This window comes from Phoenix dactylifera, chromosome 12, assembly GCF_051530095.1.
Source record: "Phoenix dactylifera cultivar Ajwa chromosome 12, Ajwa_hap1_PhDact_Kaust_v1.1, whole genome shotgun sequence".
NCBI classification, from domain to species: domain Eukaryota; kingdom Viridiplantae; phylum Streptophyta; class Magnoliopsida; order Arecales; family Arecaceae; genus Phoenix; species Phoenix dactylifera.
Window position 1 is genome coordinate 27,117,740 of NC_143201.1, and position 14,801 is coordinate 27,132,540.

Consider the following 14,801-nt stretch of genomic DNA (forward strand, 5'->3'; position numbering starts at 1 on the left):
GCCATACCCGTAAAGGCATATGAGGAGTAATATTTTGCATCAATACTTCAAGTTTTAGCGGGCAAAGCCAGACCGTCCTACACGTATCTACGAGAGAATGGATCAGTATGGGGTACGGGGTTACCAAAACAAAGCGGAAAGAAAAATAGAAAGGAAAGAAGAAAAAATGGAAATGTAGAAAAGAAGGAAAGAAAAATAAGTGGAGCAAAAAAAAGAAAAAGAAAGAAAGTAAAATAAATAAATTTAAAAAAAGAAAAAGGAAAGATGGAAGAAGTAAGAAAAAAAAGAATAAAGTAAAGACAGAAGATTTAAGAAATAAAAATAAAAAGGGACAGATAGAGATGCAAATTGGTCGTCAATTATTATCTCGACGTGTGAAAGAAAAAATAAATAAATAAATAATAAAAGTAATAAAGGAAAGAAGGAGGTGACCGGTGAGAGGGATGGAGATGCCCTACCAGGATAAGGCTGGTTAGTGATATCCATCGAGTTTAGATTTTGTCCGAGATGCAGATCAGACCGTTCGTTGCCCCGGCACGTGACCATGGCCCTCCTAGGCTTTCGAGGCGGTGATAGGATTCGCGAATATAAATGGAGAGACGGATAAACCTTGACGACCAAGAAACGTAGCAGATCGCCGTTTCCTTCTCCCTCTCAACTCCTTTCTCCAGATCGCTGCATCCTCCAGGATCCGGCACGTTTTGTCGACGAAGAAATGGCCGGAGTGGGACCTATATCGCAGGACTGGGAGCCGGTGGTGATCCGCAAGAAGGCCCCCAACGCCGCCGCCAAGAAGGACGAGAAGGCCGTCAACGCCGCCCGCCGCAGCGGCGCCGAGATCGAGACCCTCAGGAAGTGTATGCCATCATCCCAAACCCACCTATTTCTTCTCCCTATTTTTTCTGTTTTCCATGGGGCTGTCATCATTATCTTCTTTTTCTTTTTGCTTCTGTATTGAAATCTTTCTATCTATTCTTTTTGTTTGGTTTATTCTTAAGCCCTATCTATTATACGCAAGGTATTGTTGAATTAACCAAGTAATTCTGCTGTCAATAGGGCAAGGCCTCTTTAACTGTTTCCTGGTCGATAGTTCCTTGGAATAGAAGTAATTTTCTTAAAATAATTAGCGAAGAGTTATGGGATTGTGCTGATTTAATTGAATGATTCAAACTATGAATCTACCTTTTCTTCTAAAAGAAAGAGAGAAAGGGAGGGAGACCCACCCGCACATATTATTACCTGGATCCAGATTTTTCGAGATGCAACTTTCAAGAATTTAGCATAATTTTGTGGTTTGGCTTGTAGATGATGGATTCTTTTGGTTACGATAAGAGGAAACCAGGATAATTGGAGATTGAAGTGAACTTGGATGTCTTGTGATTTAGAGGAATTTGTTGGTTAGGGTTTGAACGTAGGAATCTTGTCAATTACAAAGAAAGAAAAAAAAAATCTTGTGTGTCGTCAGGAACTGATTTAGACTAAATAAACGATAGAAAGATTTGAAGGCAAAAGGAATTAAAAAATATAAATAAATAAATTTGTGTTACAAAATCTGAGAATTGGTTCATCTCCATGAGGAACATGGCTACAGCTCAATGGGAGAAAAATCAAAGAGAGAGAAAGGGTGGGAGGGATTGGTAGATAGGGAAAGAGATGATGATGATGATGATGATGATGAAAATTGGTTAGTTTACTAATTCTTGAAAAATCAAAGAGGGCGACAGGGAGGGAGGGATGGGTAAAGAGAGATGATGAGGAGGAGAAGAGGGAGACGGAGGGAGGGACGGGTGGAGAGAGATGAGGAGGAGGAGGAGGAAGAAGAAAAAAAAATTTGGTTATTTTACTAATTTTTTCATATATCTGTAGGCAGTGTGAGCTAAAGTTACATAGAATCTAAAGAGATATGCAGCAAATTAGACTGTAGTTGAAAATGCAATGCGTAGTTAGGCATTATGCATGTATCTCTTTAGTCTAGTGAACTTTGTAACTTCGCATATATGCATGACTAAAATCTAGATATGTATGCTACAAATTAGACTTAAAGAACACCATAGAGTCTAAATATACATGCATAAAAAATAACTGGACAGGGGAACAAGCTTTAGGGTTGAAATTTGACTGGCAAAACAATTATCCCACTAAGATATTATGGAGAACATCTCTGAAAGATGACTCTTGTAAAAGAACGAACCAGATTTTGCCACCAGGTGTCAACCTGATATCATTCTTTTGATTGTTTATGAAGAAACAATGTTGTTTTATCTTTTTTTTTGTCTGAGAATCTTGCTAGCCTTATGGGGGTATATGCGGCCTGCTTAACTGCCTGAATGTCAGGCTGCAACAGACACTTACGCCGGCTGGGCCTGTGAGCTCTGACTGCGTTGTTTGCAAATGTAGATAAATATGCTAATCTAAAGTATTTAATAATTGGTTGATATATGAAATACATTGTAGTTTTGTTGCATCTGTCATAGTCACATTTTGACAGTCATGTCCGTTTCGAAATTATAATAGTTGCATCCTGGTTGTGTTTATGCCTTCACTATATTATCAGTCAATTGTCTTATTTGCACAGACCGAATTTGAGGGTTCTGTTTTTTCACTCGTTTTCTTTTTTAAAATTTTTGTAGCTACTGCCGGCAGCAATAAAGCTGCATCTAGCAGCACATCGTTGAATACAAGGAAGCTTGATGAAGAAACAGAGACTCTTGCTCGTGAGTACTGACAACTTGTTGTGCGGTCGTTATTCGATAAACCATATCTTTTTTGTTCTTATAGGAAAGCTTTTCTGTACTTATGATGATTGTGCTTTCTTCATTGATGATGTCAAGCTTTTCAAACACAAGGGCCCTGCGTCCTTTCTCAACCTTTGAAATTTTCTTGTTTTCTTTTTGGTTGTTCCTTTTTCTATAAATCCTTAAAAATATACCAAGAAGTCAAATAGAATGCACATAATAAGTAGTTGGGGGCATAATTTTCCCTTCTCTTTCTTGGCCTGTGCATGAGAAAGAAATCAAAATATGTTGCCCTTTCTGTTTCAAAATAAACAAGAGTAACAAACAAAACGACCTAACATGTACATAGTATTAGTACATAATTGCAGACTTAATATTCGGCTTCTTGGCTTGATATGGTTCTGGCCACAGATTTTTTTGTTGAAAGTTTTTCAACCTCTATTCGTATAACCCTTGAATATCCATTTCTTTCTTGCCCATCCAGAACCTGCAAACCTATCATGGTTCCATCTTTCATCTTACAATACCGAGACTAGAGTAACCAATTAGTGCTACACTGTTTAATTTTTGTATAAAACATCACCAAATTCTTGTTATCCTTCAGGTTTTGTTGAATCAGGGAAGCTTTAGCATTACCATTTCCTTGGGGTTTGTTTTATGATGATGTTAAATGTTTATGCAAATTGTTCATGTGCAGCTGCAAAGTTATGGCATCAGCACTTGATATCATGAATTTTGTTGTCAAATATTGATGTGAAATCGGTTTGGTTGCTTTTAATGCAAATTGTGATTTTAGATGAACGAGTGCCATCGGAGCTGAAGAAGAATATCATGAAAGCTCGAATGGACAAGAAATTGACCCAAGCTCAGCTTGCACAGGTATTATTCTTGTTTTTGTATCATCATGTATTAATTTTTGTTGTGGGCCACAATACTCACGAATTCACCATCTTGCGTCAGCTGATCAACGAGAAGCCTCAAGTGATTCAAGAGTATGAATCAGGGAAAGCCATTCCTAATCAGCAGATCATAATCAAATTGGAAAGGGTTCTTGGAGCGAAACTGCGAGGTAAAAAGTAATGCAACAGTTGCCAACTGGTACTAGCCAAACAACCGTGGGAATTCAGACTGTTAGGATCGCTTTGCTATTGTGTTATGCTGGATTGAGTTCTTCAGTTCAGGTGAATGCAAACCAAACGTTAAAGAACATCGTCAAGGAATATGTATCTTCTATGTTGTGGTCTCTTGTACTCATGGAGGTAGACTCCAGACTGTTCTGGTCATTTGCTCTATGTTGAGTCTGCATTTCCTATATATTTCTAGGAGTCCCTCTCTGGATCAATCCACTTCCCTTGAAAACTAATGTGCTGTGACTCGTGCGAACCGTCTATCACGATTCATGGGAGATCCGCTGATCGTGTTTTTTCCCCCCGCCTGGTGCTTAATGCTGCGCTACTCCTTCCCTGCATTTGGTGCAGACAGGTCGGTCCCCGCATGGAATTTCACAGGAAACGTGAAGAATGGACTACTGAAAACAACAAAAAAAATTTAATGGCAGGAGAAAAAAAAATTAAGCGTTCAAACAGGCAAACTGCTGAAAGCTTAATTTAGCGCTAGGTTTCGCTGCGTCTACCAGGCAATCTGCTCCGTAATGGTAATCCCATGGTTCATCACCTGTGATGAGACGTCGTCTTCTACGACCCGGCGGCTCCTTAATTCTCCTCCCCAGGGCAAAACAACGAATAAAATTTAGAATTAAAAAACTATTTTTCATTATCTTATCCCCTGTCCTTTCTGCTCGGCCTGGGCTCTCTGTCTCTGGACCTTTAACATTTCAAGTTCTGCCTCCACCGCTTCGCTGCATCTGAACCGTTTACCAAGAGATGACGTTTCCTCTGCTCTCCCGTGCTTCACATCACCTCTAATATTTACCTCTTAGATACGTACTCTTCTGCTACCCCTATGCTTCACAGCATCTCAAAATATTAACCCACTATATAAGAGGGGGTCGTTCCTCGAGTCTCGCCCGTTTCTTGCAGGCAGAAGAGATTTCCTGAACTCGGGACCCTCACCTCGATTGGTCGCCATGGACTTGGACGACCAAACAAAAATTTTGCCAAATCCATCCCCCCTCTCCGCTTGTTTTTTCACTTCATTTGTTGCTGTAGCGTCATCGAATGGTAGGAAAGCGAGGGACCCACATCAGTCAAGTCCACTGATACTTTTGGGCACTCTTGCGCCACTAAATACAGGATAAGGTTCAACCATCTCGCAAGGAATGTAAAATCGTTCTGGCCATAAACACCTATATAGATACAATACAACCTCGACAGAATTTAGGGGTTTCACCGGAAGGAATGTTAAAACAAATGATCCCGTAACATCATGGTCACTGCCATTCAGCATTGCACAATAGGATAAACCCACAACACGCTATTCACAGGCAAATTTCATGCCGAAGCTAGTGAGGCAGATGGCAAATGCCTGGAAGGCTGAGAGAGGCTGCCGGTAATCCATGGTGAACATGTCATCCCCAACTTTCCCAAACTGAAGCAACACGGTCTCTTCATTTCCCATTTCTCCAGGTTGGTTGGGATCTGCTGCTGCCACCAGTTGAAAGTTCTTCACTGAGGCAACTGTAACACGCCCATGGAAGTTCAGGCACCAGCACTGCAAGTGCTCATGCCATCGTGGGGCTTTGTTCTTTAGAACCACCGAACCAGCATGGTTTTCTTCCTTCAACATCTTCTGAGGATGAGGTTCATCCTCCATATTTTCTGGCGCTGAAGGGCACTGGAGTGTGCACAGCATTCTTCTTGGCCCTCTTGATTTGAGAAGGTTGAACTTGTAAGATACTTGACCAATTTCGAAGTTGCCAGCTGGGACTTGTGGGCTGATTTGCTTGCTGGTGAAACGGCGGCTTGCTCGGCTGCTAGATGCCTTTGCACCATTGAATGGCGGCCGACTGTCATAAATTGTGAACTTGGTGCCCAAAAAATCAGATCTGCAACAAATAGAGTTCTGTTTAAATCAAGAAAGGTGCTTTTTTAAGGCATGCATTTCAGACTAGGTAATGTTCAGTAGACATATCTTGATCTTAGAAGACAATGAAGATGCTCTTATCTTTATTCATGACTACAGCAGTGCATACCACAGGTGCCATCCTGTGGATGAATTTAAAAAGCACATGCCCGCACATACACAAAAACATGCACAAAAATATGTGATTCATTCATCGCCCCTTCTGTGTAGTTTTAAGAGCTTAGTGACGTATAGCCATTTAGCACAATAGCCTGCAAGCACCGAAGTCATCCAAATACAGGAAATTTAGTAAAGTATTATTCTAGAATCATATTTAGCATGACATCAATCGAGGGGTAGAGAGAACCAAATTTTTATTTGGTTCTGGTTGCCATGCAGAGCTATATGATTGAGGAGAGAAGCCTATTCGTAGATTAGAAGAATAGGGTCACACTTTGCATTATTGCAATAGGCCATAGTTGCAGTTCCAGCGCCTAACTTCAAGGACATGTGAATGTTTGGACAGAGTGCTCATAATTTATGAACCTGAGAAAAAGCAACAAGGAATTTCCTTGTAGGAAAATAAAGTTGCAGGAGGAGCCCAATAGAGACAAAAGATTTATGAGAGTATTAATGAAGGTTTTGAAGCCTTCATGTTACGTCCAATTGAAAAATGTATTCCAGCAAATATTCAACGCATGGAGATATTCAAGATAGTCCCTCCAGGTAGTGTGCATGAACTGTTAATGCATAACCAACAAGACTTTCCTGACTATTGGAGGTTAATTCAATATATATTTCTTTGCCCCATATTCATAAAAGATTATTCATCAGCACAACTTACCAAATCTTTTGTTATAATTTCAATGCAAGTACTGCAAAATGTAGACATATCTAAAAACCTTTTTAATTTTGGGCATTTGCCCAGGTGTGGAACCAGGTTTGATCTCATGTGGGGGGTGCTAAATATGCCTTGGTAGTACTACACTAGAATCACTAAGGACCATTGATCTGAATGTAGACAAAAACAGCTACCAACTGATGTAATGATTGCCAATTTTCTTTTTTTAAAAAAAGAATATAATAAACATGTTATCAGTTCTAAAAATCCATTCCAAATGATCAGCATTCTTTGACAACTTAAATGAGTTATTTATGGTTGTTAATTTCCTATGTCCTAAAATTAATCCATCAAGTTTACTTAAATGAGTTAATTTCACAATTAAGTGCAAAATATATAATCAAAATGACCCAAAAATGCAATAGAAATATTAGAAAATATAAAAGATCATTAAAAACATTAAATGATAATGATGCAAAAAAAGGGGTTTTTGCATGAATATCCTTCTAAAAATTTAAATTTGCATGAATACCCTCTTCAAATTTATATTTATTTCTAGACCTCATAAAACACTATTTGTCCTCAAATACCCCTAATATAACAGTTTTTCTAACACCGTTAATAAAAATTATATTTATTTAAATTAAAAATAAAATAAAATTTTGAAATTACTTTTTTGTCTTCCATCGCGATCGCCTTATAAATGTTGCTTTTTGCACATCTACTCATTAAGGATATTTTAGTCAATTTAATTTGAAACCATTAATTTTTTAACGGCATTAGATGACATACGTACATATACAAAAACAAGGATAAAAAAAGTGTAGAATAGCAAAACAAGTGTTTTATGAGGGTATACGTGCAATTTTGAGAGGGTAGTCATGCAAAATTTGATATTTAAGAGGGTATTCATGCAAAAAATCCAAAAAAATTACATAATATAGGCAAACCCTTATTAAAGAATCATCATCCTACTTAAAAATTGGCCCATGCTTTTGAATTAGACTCCAACTGTTCTGGTCAAATTGTCAACTAGGAAGCAAGCATTCGAATGAGCTGATCAAGTAAGATTCTGATTGGCTTGTTCTAGTCAAATTATCAAGATACGCCTCTGATGTTGCTGCTTCGTAGCACAAAAGGTATTACTAGAGGCAGGCTTGTAAACTATGCACTTAAGAGCATTAGAAAAGGTGATCTGTCATCCCTATATGAAATGCAGATGTCACAACACAAAAGCATTACACTTATCACATGTATATACCTTAGCAGATATGTATATACATATACACTTTCATGTGACTGAGATCTAAATTCATCTTGATGCCAAAATTTAAAATTAAAGGATATTAATGGATTCTGATTTACCATAACCGCAAGCATATGTTTTAGTTTAAGATCACTTCAACTAAACTCAAAGAGAATCATAACAAGAGATGCTCTATCAGATATCAAATACTTCACATGCATAAGGGCAGTGCAACTTAATAATCATAGGCTGACCTCAACTTTCCCACATATGCATTACTTCCTTGGGATAGGTCATCAGCATCAAGAGAGATGATATACTCCACATGTGCACCATGCCTAAACCTTCGAGCTGCTAAGAGAAACTTCCCTTTATCCATAAATGCTGCAAGAATCAATAGTGTAAGTCATATTCAAAGAATTCCTCAAGGATATACAAAACAACAAGGCATATTTGTAGACTGGAGCATCCTGACATATATACACGATGGAGATCATTAAATACAAGAAAGTATCCTTCATCAAGAATAAATATCATACTAGGCACAACAGAGGAAAAACCAAATTGACTAGAAAATTAAAACCAAATATACTTGATTACATAAAACCATAACATCCATAAAGTAGTTATCCAATATGAGATAATATTCCCGTAAATCCACCACAGAATTCTTCTGAATGCCTAAATTAAAAATTTAGCCTTCGCAAGTACCAGGTAAAATTTTTATCTAATAAAATGGATGCTCAATAATAAGAACATGAAAGGACTAAAAGGTGGCCCACCAATTAAATCACTAAATCACTAGATGCAAATATTTGAAGACAGCAACATTTGGGTCAGTAGAATGTAATAAAATACAGCTCAAAGAACTGTTGTCCTCAGAAATCAAAGCCTTTCTTCAGAAGGCTTCTAAAGTGAAAAGGATAAAGGAAGTGCTTAGCCTTTTATAATTTTATCCTTTTCCTTCAGTACCTTAGAAGTCCACAGTCCACAATCTTAAACTGCATATAGCATGTAATAAGGACGAACCTAGTTCTCCAACAATCAGAACCACAATAGTAAGCAGGTTATCACTTCAGAAGCTATGTATTGGGTATTGCATCCTAGACCAGCATAAGCCCACGTAGAACTGGTTTCTTTTAAAAAAGTTGAAAAGAAACACAAGAACTGTGCAATACAACTTGAATTATCCCCTTGAATACCAAGCTAATAAAGACAAAGAACTATTTAAGGAAAAAAACTCTGCATGGCTCTTCAGGGGGAACACAAGGTTGAGCAACAAGTTTGCGCATTTTGTTACTTACTGAACATGGTTAAAGACTTTTACATCTTAGATATCCCAACAGTCATCACTGCCATGACCGGAAATCAAAATGGTAAGCATTATTTTTGGTGTATCATGAAGACTCATGGTTCTGATGCAACCATAGGAATTTTTCATATAGCACTGTCCGGAGGATTGCACAACTTGGAAGTTTTTATTCCAGTCATTATATACACCAACCTCATGCACAATTAATTATCACTCTGGAATATAAGTTTCAACCTGTGAACAATTCTCATAGCTACTCAGGTTCAAGCAAGTAACTACATCAATGAGCAAAAATGATGGCAATCTCTACAGGATATTACTTTGTGCCATTCTTGTCAAGCAATTTAATAGTCTATAATTTGACTAAGACTCGGAACTTCCATCGGAGCATTGAAATTGATAGCTTTCATCATCACGATTTAGAAATATTCAATGTTCAACTAACTCCATAAGTATATAGCCAGGTCAAAGTCAAGTTCAAACAAATAAAGTCAAATCTTCACCAATAGAGAATTGCGAGCCACTCACTAGCAAGCAAGAAGCGGTCAAAGCATGCCAATCTACTATCAACACCTATTGTACAAGAATATGAGGAAAACTCAATGGAAGATTCAGCTGGCAATTGCTTACTCTTGGCCAAACTGAGGTAGAGATAGAACGTGGAGTTCCTCTTGTTCCTTTTGATAAAACATTGGATCGGAAGGTCACTTGGCCCCGGCTGCATCCAAAAAACATTCACAAAAAAAAAAAAAAAACAAACAAACTATGCTTAAAATTCCCATATTATGTACATCAACGGAGGCAAAAAGAAACCTAAAAAAAAAAATCAAGAAAACTAACAACATGCATCATCCCAACCACGAATGAATACTTTCTCATAAAAAAGTAGTGACAAGATCTGCTCGGCGACGGTCCGTGAATCCCCAGAATCAATTCAAAAATATTTCATGGACAACCAAATTTATCGGGCACCGAATCGGATCCATCCCCAACTTCTTTCAAGAAAGGTTTAAAGGGAGAGAAGGGGGATAAGAGAGAACGCAATAGCAATACAATCAAGCAAAATGCCGACAAAAGAACAGGGAAAGAGATGAGAGAAAACCCTATCCAACCTGCTTGAGAGACGAAGGGAATGTGATCTTGCCGGTCTCCCGGGGGTTTCCGATGACGCCGGTGGTGACCTCCCTCCACCGTCGGCAGACGCAGGCGCAGGACACCACGCTCTTCCGTAGCGGCCACCGGTCCTCACTCTTCTCCACCCTCCTCACAATCTCCCCCAACAATTCCGGCAGCATCCTCGACCACCGGTCCTCCGCCGCCGGTTCCTCCTCCCCCACCTCCGGCGCCGGCCTCATCGCCTCTCCGAAGGGCTCCTCCGACGGAGAGACCAAGCGGCAAGACGAGAAACTCTTCGAGAACAGATACGCCCTTCGCCGCGCCGACATCCTCTCTCTCCCCCTCTCTCTCTTCTCTCGGTCGCTCAAAGGAAGAATGGATGGGGATGAAACTCTGCAGCGGTTTTGGCCCCGTCTTCCACTGCTTAATATGGAGTAGTTTTTAAGAAGCAATGATACTTTTACTCGAATCTTTAGATGTTCAGCTCTTTTTTGACGGATAGCCTCGGAGGCTCCCTGCTGAGTGGTGGACGAGGGAGGAATCAAACGGAGTGAAGATATCATAGCCGCTTCTGTCCTTGGGTTAATCTCGAATTAAATAAACATTAATTACAGTGATGATGTGACGTGTCTCCTTTTTGACTGCTATCGTTGAAAGGAATGGCGTTTATCCCGTAATTTAGCCGTTAATTGCTGCGTGGCGTTTGTTTTTTTCTTATCGATCTGTCTCGGAGAGAGATCGCTTCGTTTATCGGCGTTGGTAATGCGGTCGGGGCACCGTACGTACGCTTACCTTACTCCCTTGGCTGTTCCGCTATTCCCGGTCAGATGCGCGGTCGTGGTGGGGAACATGAAGGGCCTCCCCATATTGAAAGCATCCCGGAGAATGTGGCACGTGTGAGATCCACCATTCATTCTTTTCTCGTGCCAATCACTATCAGGGATAGAAGGAAAAGCAGATGGACAGGTGGCGGTTGATCGCTCGCACCATTGTCCGCCTCCATATATATATATATATATATATATATATATATATATATATATATATATATATATATATATTTGTTTTTTTAAGAACTAAATGGGAAAAAGCTTCCCCAAAATTGGTTGAGGCGGGATCCAACATAAATCGTTCGTATCAATATCTAATAACCTTAGTAAACTAACCTAATTCAAATAAGTCTTTTTCTTTCGAAATTTATAGACTTTATTTTACTACCTAGAATGAAAAAAAAAGAGAAGAAAATAGGAGAAGAAAAGGGAAAACAACAAGGGCTTGCTCAAATTTGGTGGAACTAGAAAATAAAAAAAATCACAAAAATGATTGAAAAATATTGAATTACTTGGTCATTTGTTATTTTCTATTAAGTTATTATCTTTATTATAAAGAGAATTTTATCTATTTGCTTTGGATGTGCAAAAAACTTTTACACAGGTATTCTTTTCAACATTTATCTGTTGTCATATTGACAAAAATGTCAAAATTATTATATATATTGACAATTTAAATATATTTAGAAGAAAAATGTGAAAAAAATAAAAAATATTTACATAAAGGTAGCATTTTTTCCATGAACAGATAATAACGTAGAGTTACTTATTTTATCTTCTTAATAGGTATTCTTTGACTGAAAGACGGGGTAGGCCTCCACCTCTCTCTCAACCGGAAAAGGCAAAAAACTTTTTTAATAGAATAAATGGTGATTTGACCACTGTTTTGTCTTAAATTTTAGCTTACACTTTCTCAACGCTAAGTCGCTCACAACTTTATGCTTGCTCCCGTCCAAAGTGCACAAAACGGTGCCCACACATCAAGAATAAATGTTTAATGCACAAAATTATTGTTTGGAATATAGATAGATAGTTAGGATAGACCATAAATTTTCTTTTCTTTTCTATCCTTTTTCTTTGGACACAAGGAGGCATTCATTTTTCCTTTGCAATTTCATCCTCTCAATTTCCATGTTATAAGAGGAAATAAAAGGTGGTGTCCGTCCATGTTATTATAATTTATATATGTTTTTTCAGGAGCCTGAGGGCCTAAGTTAGACTTAATTCGCTTTGGAGTAAATCCAGAGAGATGATGGTCATGATTCATGATGGCATCCATCCATGGTTTCGGAGTAGCTCCGAAGGAAAGACAGGTACAACTCCTCCCTATCGAGACAGCCAGGAATGAAGCTGTCCCTCACCATTGTTGCACCCCCGCCGATCTTTTAGACTGGACGCGAGTAAATGACCGACCATAATAATGACAGCGGCGTTGCAACCTCAGGGAGTCCGTGTAATCGTGGGTGCGTGGGGTTCATGATATTAAAGTCATTATGATGATTTCCTCGAGCTTTGGGAGCGTGGGGAGCCACTCAAGAAGGCCGGCACGCGAGATTTTGTGGGCTCACTATGTATCTGCTCCTCCGTCGCTGTAAAGTATTTTAGCTAACTCTATTGGCAATGCTCATGCGAAATTAGTGTGAGCAGTCGATTTATCTCTTTCAAAAAAAAAAAGTTTCAATTGGAGATTCTCAAGACCACCTGCCCTCTCAATGGAGAAATAATATCATGTGCATCATATGATCATGCATCATGTTCATTAATTTGGTTCATTTTTCTCATCTTGGTGGTTGATCTATAGGAACAAACTAAAATGATTGGCACGTTGCACAGCTATATTGATGCATATAGTGTATGATACACTATTTGCTATCAATAGGGCATGTGAGGTCTGGTCGGGCCCATCTTTCCGAATTCACGAGTGGAAGGTCATATTTGATATGGAGGGTCCATTTTTTTTGATCTTCTGATTAGCTTTTTTTTTTTGATCTTTGTTTTATTTATAGATGATACTTTCTGGGTTTTCATTGTCAAGAAAGTTAGGTTACGTTGGCATTAAGTAAGGTCGAAGTTAATCTGGTGGAATCTGCATGGAGACTGAGAGAAAATGAGATATCTGATATCTACGTTGGTTTGGTATCTAATGATTCTTGTTTCTTGTACCTTAAAGTGTAATACCTGATGTTTAGACTTATGTAAGTCGAATGACATCTCTGGTTTTGGCGATACTATCAAATTCATTGTGGATACATAGCTGCAAGACTTCATATTTCATGTAATTATTTGTGACATGTTTCTCGAGTTTTTATGAAAACTACTCGGGTGAAACATGAATTTTATAAATTGAAGTTCTCAGTATGTAATGGCTAAAACTTTTCATATAATAGAATGAAAGAGAGAGAACGTGAGGGGAAAACAAAAGGTGGTGGACGAAAGGAAAAAATAGTGAAACGGTTTGAGGACAAAAAGGAGGATGGTACAGACTACAGAGTTGGAGCGGTGGGTGGACAAAATGAGGAAGAGGAGTGGGTGAAGAGGACGGAGCGGATGGAGGAGAAAAGAACGGAGAAGAGGACATGGAAGGGGAGATGAGATGGAAGATGGGTCTTTCCTGAGATAGGAGCGTGACATATATTTTCCTTTTTCAAGTCTGATTTAATCAATAATATAAAGAATTAGCTTTGATAAAAGTATATGGTATGCTATCTATCTCATAAAATCCGATTTAAAATACTTGTTGTACCTAAAACTTAGAATGGTATGTTGCCTACTTAAATAAATAAGCCCTGTCATAATCAAATTTAATAAAATCTTATTTTTTCTGGAATCTAATAGCCAAAAAATCAACATCAAGCATTGAAGATTGACATTGTAAACAATCAACAAATGCAATTTCTGTTATTGTCAACTTTAGTAGTAGTAATAATAGTGGTAGACGAATCTGGTGCTTGATCTCTACGCCATTTGCTTGAACTAGACATAAATACAACTTGAGCTCAATTACCAAACAAATCAAGGTGCATTATTAACTTAGGGTGGCTTGGGAGGGGAATGAGATATAAAATATAGTTTCATAAGATCGTTCATGTTTGGTTTGAGAGTGATCCTTCTGCTATAGCGTAAGGATTAATAGAAAGATGCAAACACTGGCCATATATTCTTGCATTAGCCGCTTCACTAACCTCCTTCAAGTGTTCTCTCTCATCTCCACAGTGAAAGTAATTGATCTTTTATATTGCAGCAAATATAGATATGGATTTTTGAGAGAGTAAATTTGGTCTCTGATTTTGCTCCAGCTATTGCCTATTAGGCTTTGGGGGAACGTATATTTGTGCCAGTATAATTTGCAAACTATTCTTCCTTTGTTTACTAGGAAAATAAAAACAGAAGCAGCAAGGTGCGACCAAGCTTAAGACATTATTATTTAGCATGATTGTAATGCTGGCCAAAAATCCTTCATAAGCGTATGTAACAGTTTATGGTTGGTAGGTAGCCCAATTAATTCCAGTCTAATGCACCCTTCAATTAGTAGTTCTCATTGCCTACATTCATCTGTACATCATAATTGGCCCAAAACTAGCTATTATTTATGCGATGTGTAAGGTACAATTTTTTTTTCAATTATTAATAAAATGTAACATAGAATTTTTATAATAAAATAGATAACATAAAAGCCTAATTATTTTTTAAAATAAAAAAA

General features: G+C 38.2%; 2 protein-coding genes across 2 annotated transcripts; one reads left to right on the forward strand and one right to left on the reverse strand.

The window, feature by feature from the left end:
* Positions 1 to 605: 605 nt before the first annotated feature.
* LOC103719887 (multiprotein-bridging factor 1b) lies at positions 606 to 4,049 on the forward strand. Its single transcript, XM_008809743.5, has 4 exons — positions 606 to 857; positions 2,631 to 2,714; positions 3,532 to 3,614; positions 3,696 to 4,049. Exons 1-4 carry the CDS (start codon positions 716 to 718, stop codon positions 3,813 to 3,815), a joined length of 429 nt encoding a protein of 142 aa, XP_008807965.1. The 5' UTR covers positions 606 to 715; the 3' UTR covers positions 3,816 to 4,049.
* A 965-nt stretch (positions 4,050 to 5,014) lies between these two features.
* Positions 5,015 to 10,797, reverse strand: LOC103701192 (tubby-like F-box protein 1). The gene is made up of 4 exons (XM_008783169.5): positions 10,268 to 10,797; positions 9,786 to 9,873; positions 8,098 to 8,227; positions 5,015 to 5,739 (listed from the first exon to the last, which is right to left on the reverse strand). Exons 1-4 carry the CDS (start codon positions 10,598 to 10,600, stop codon positions 5,169 to 5,171), a joined length of 1,122 nt encoding a protein of 373 aa, XP_008781391.3. The 5' UTR covers positions 10,601 to 10,797; the 3' UTR covers positions 5,015 to 5,168.
* Between the last annotated feature and the right edge of the window lie 4,004 nt (positions 10,798 to 14,801).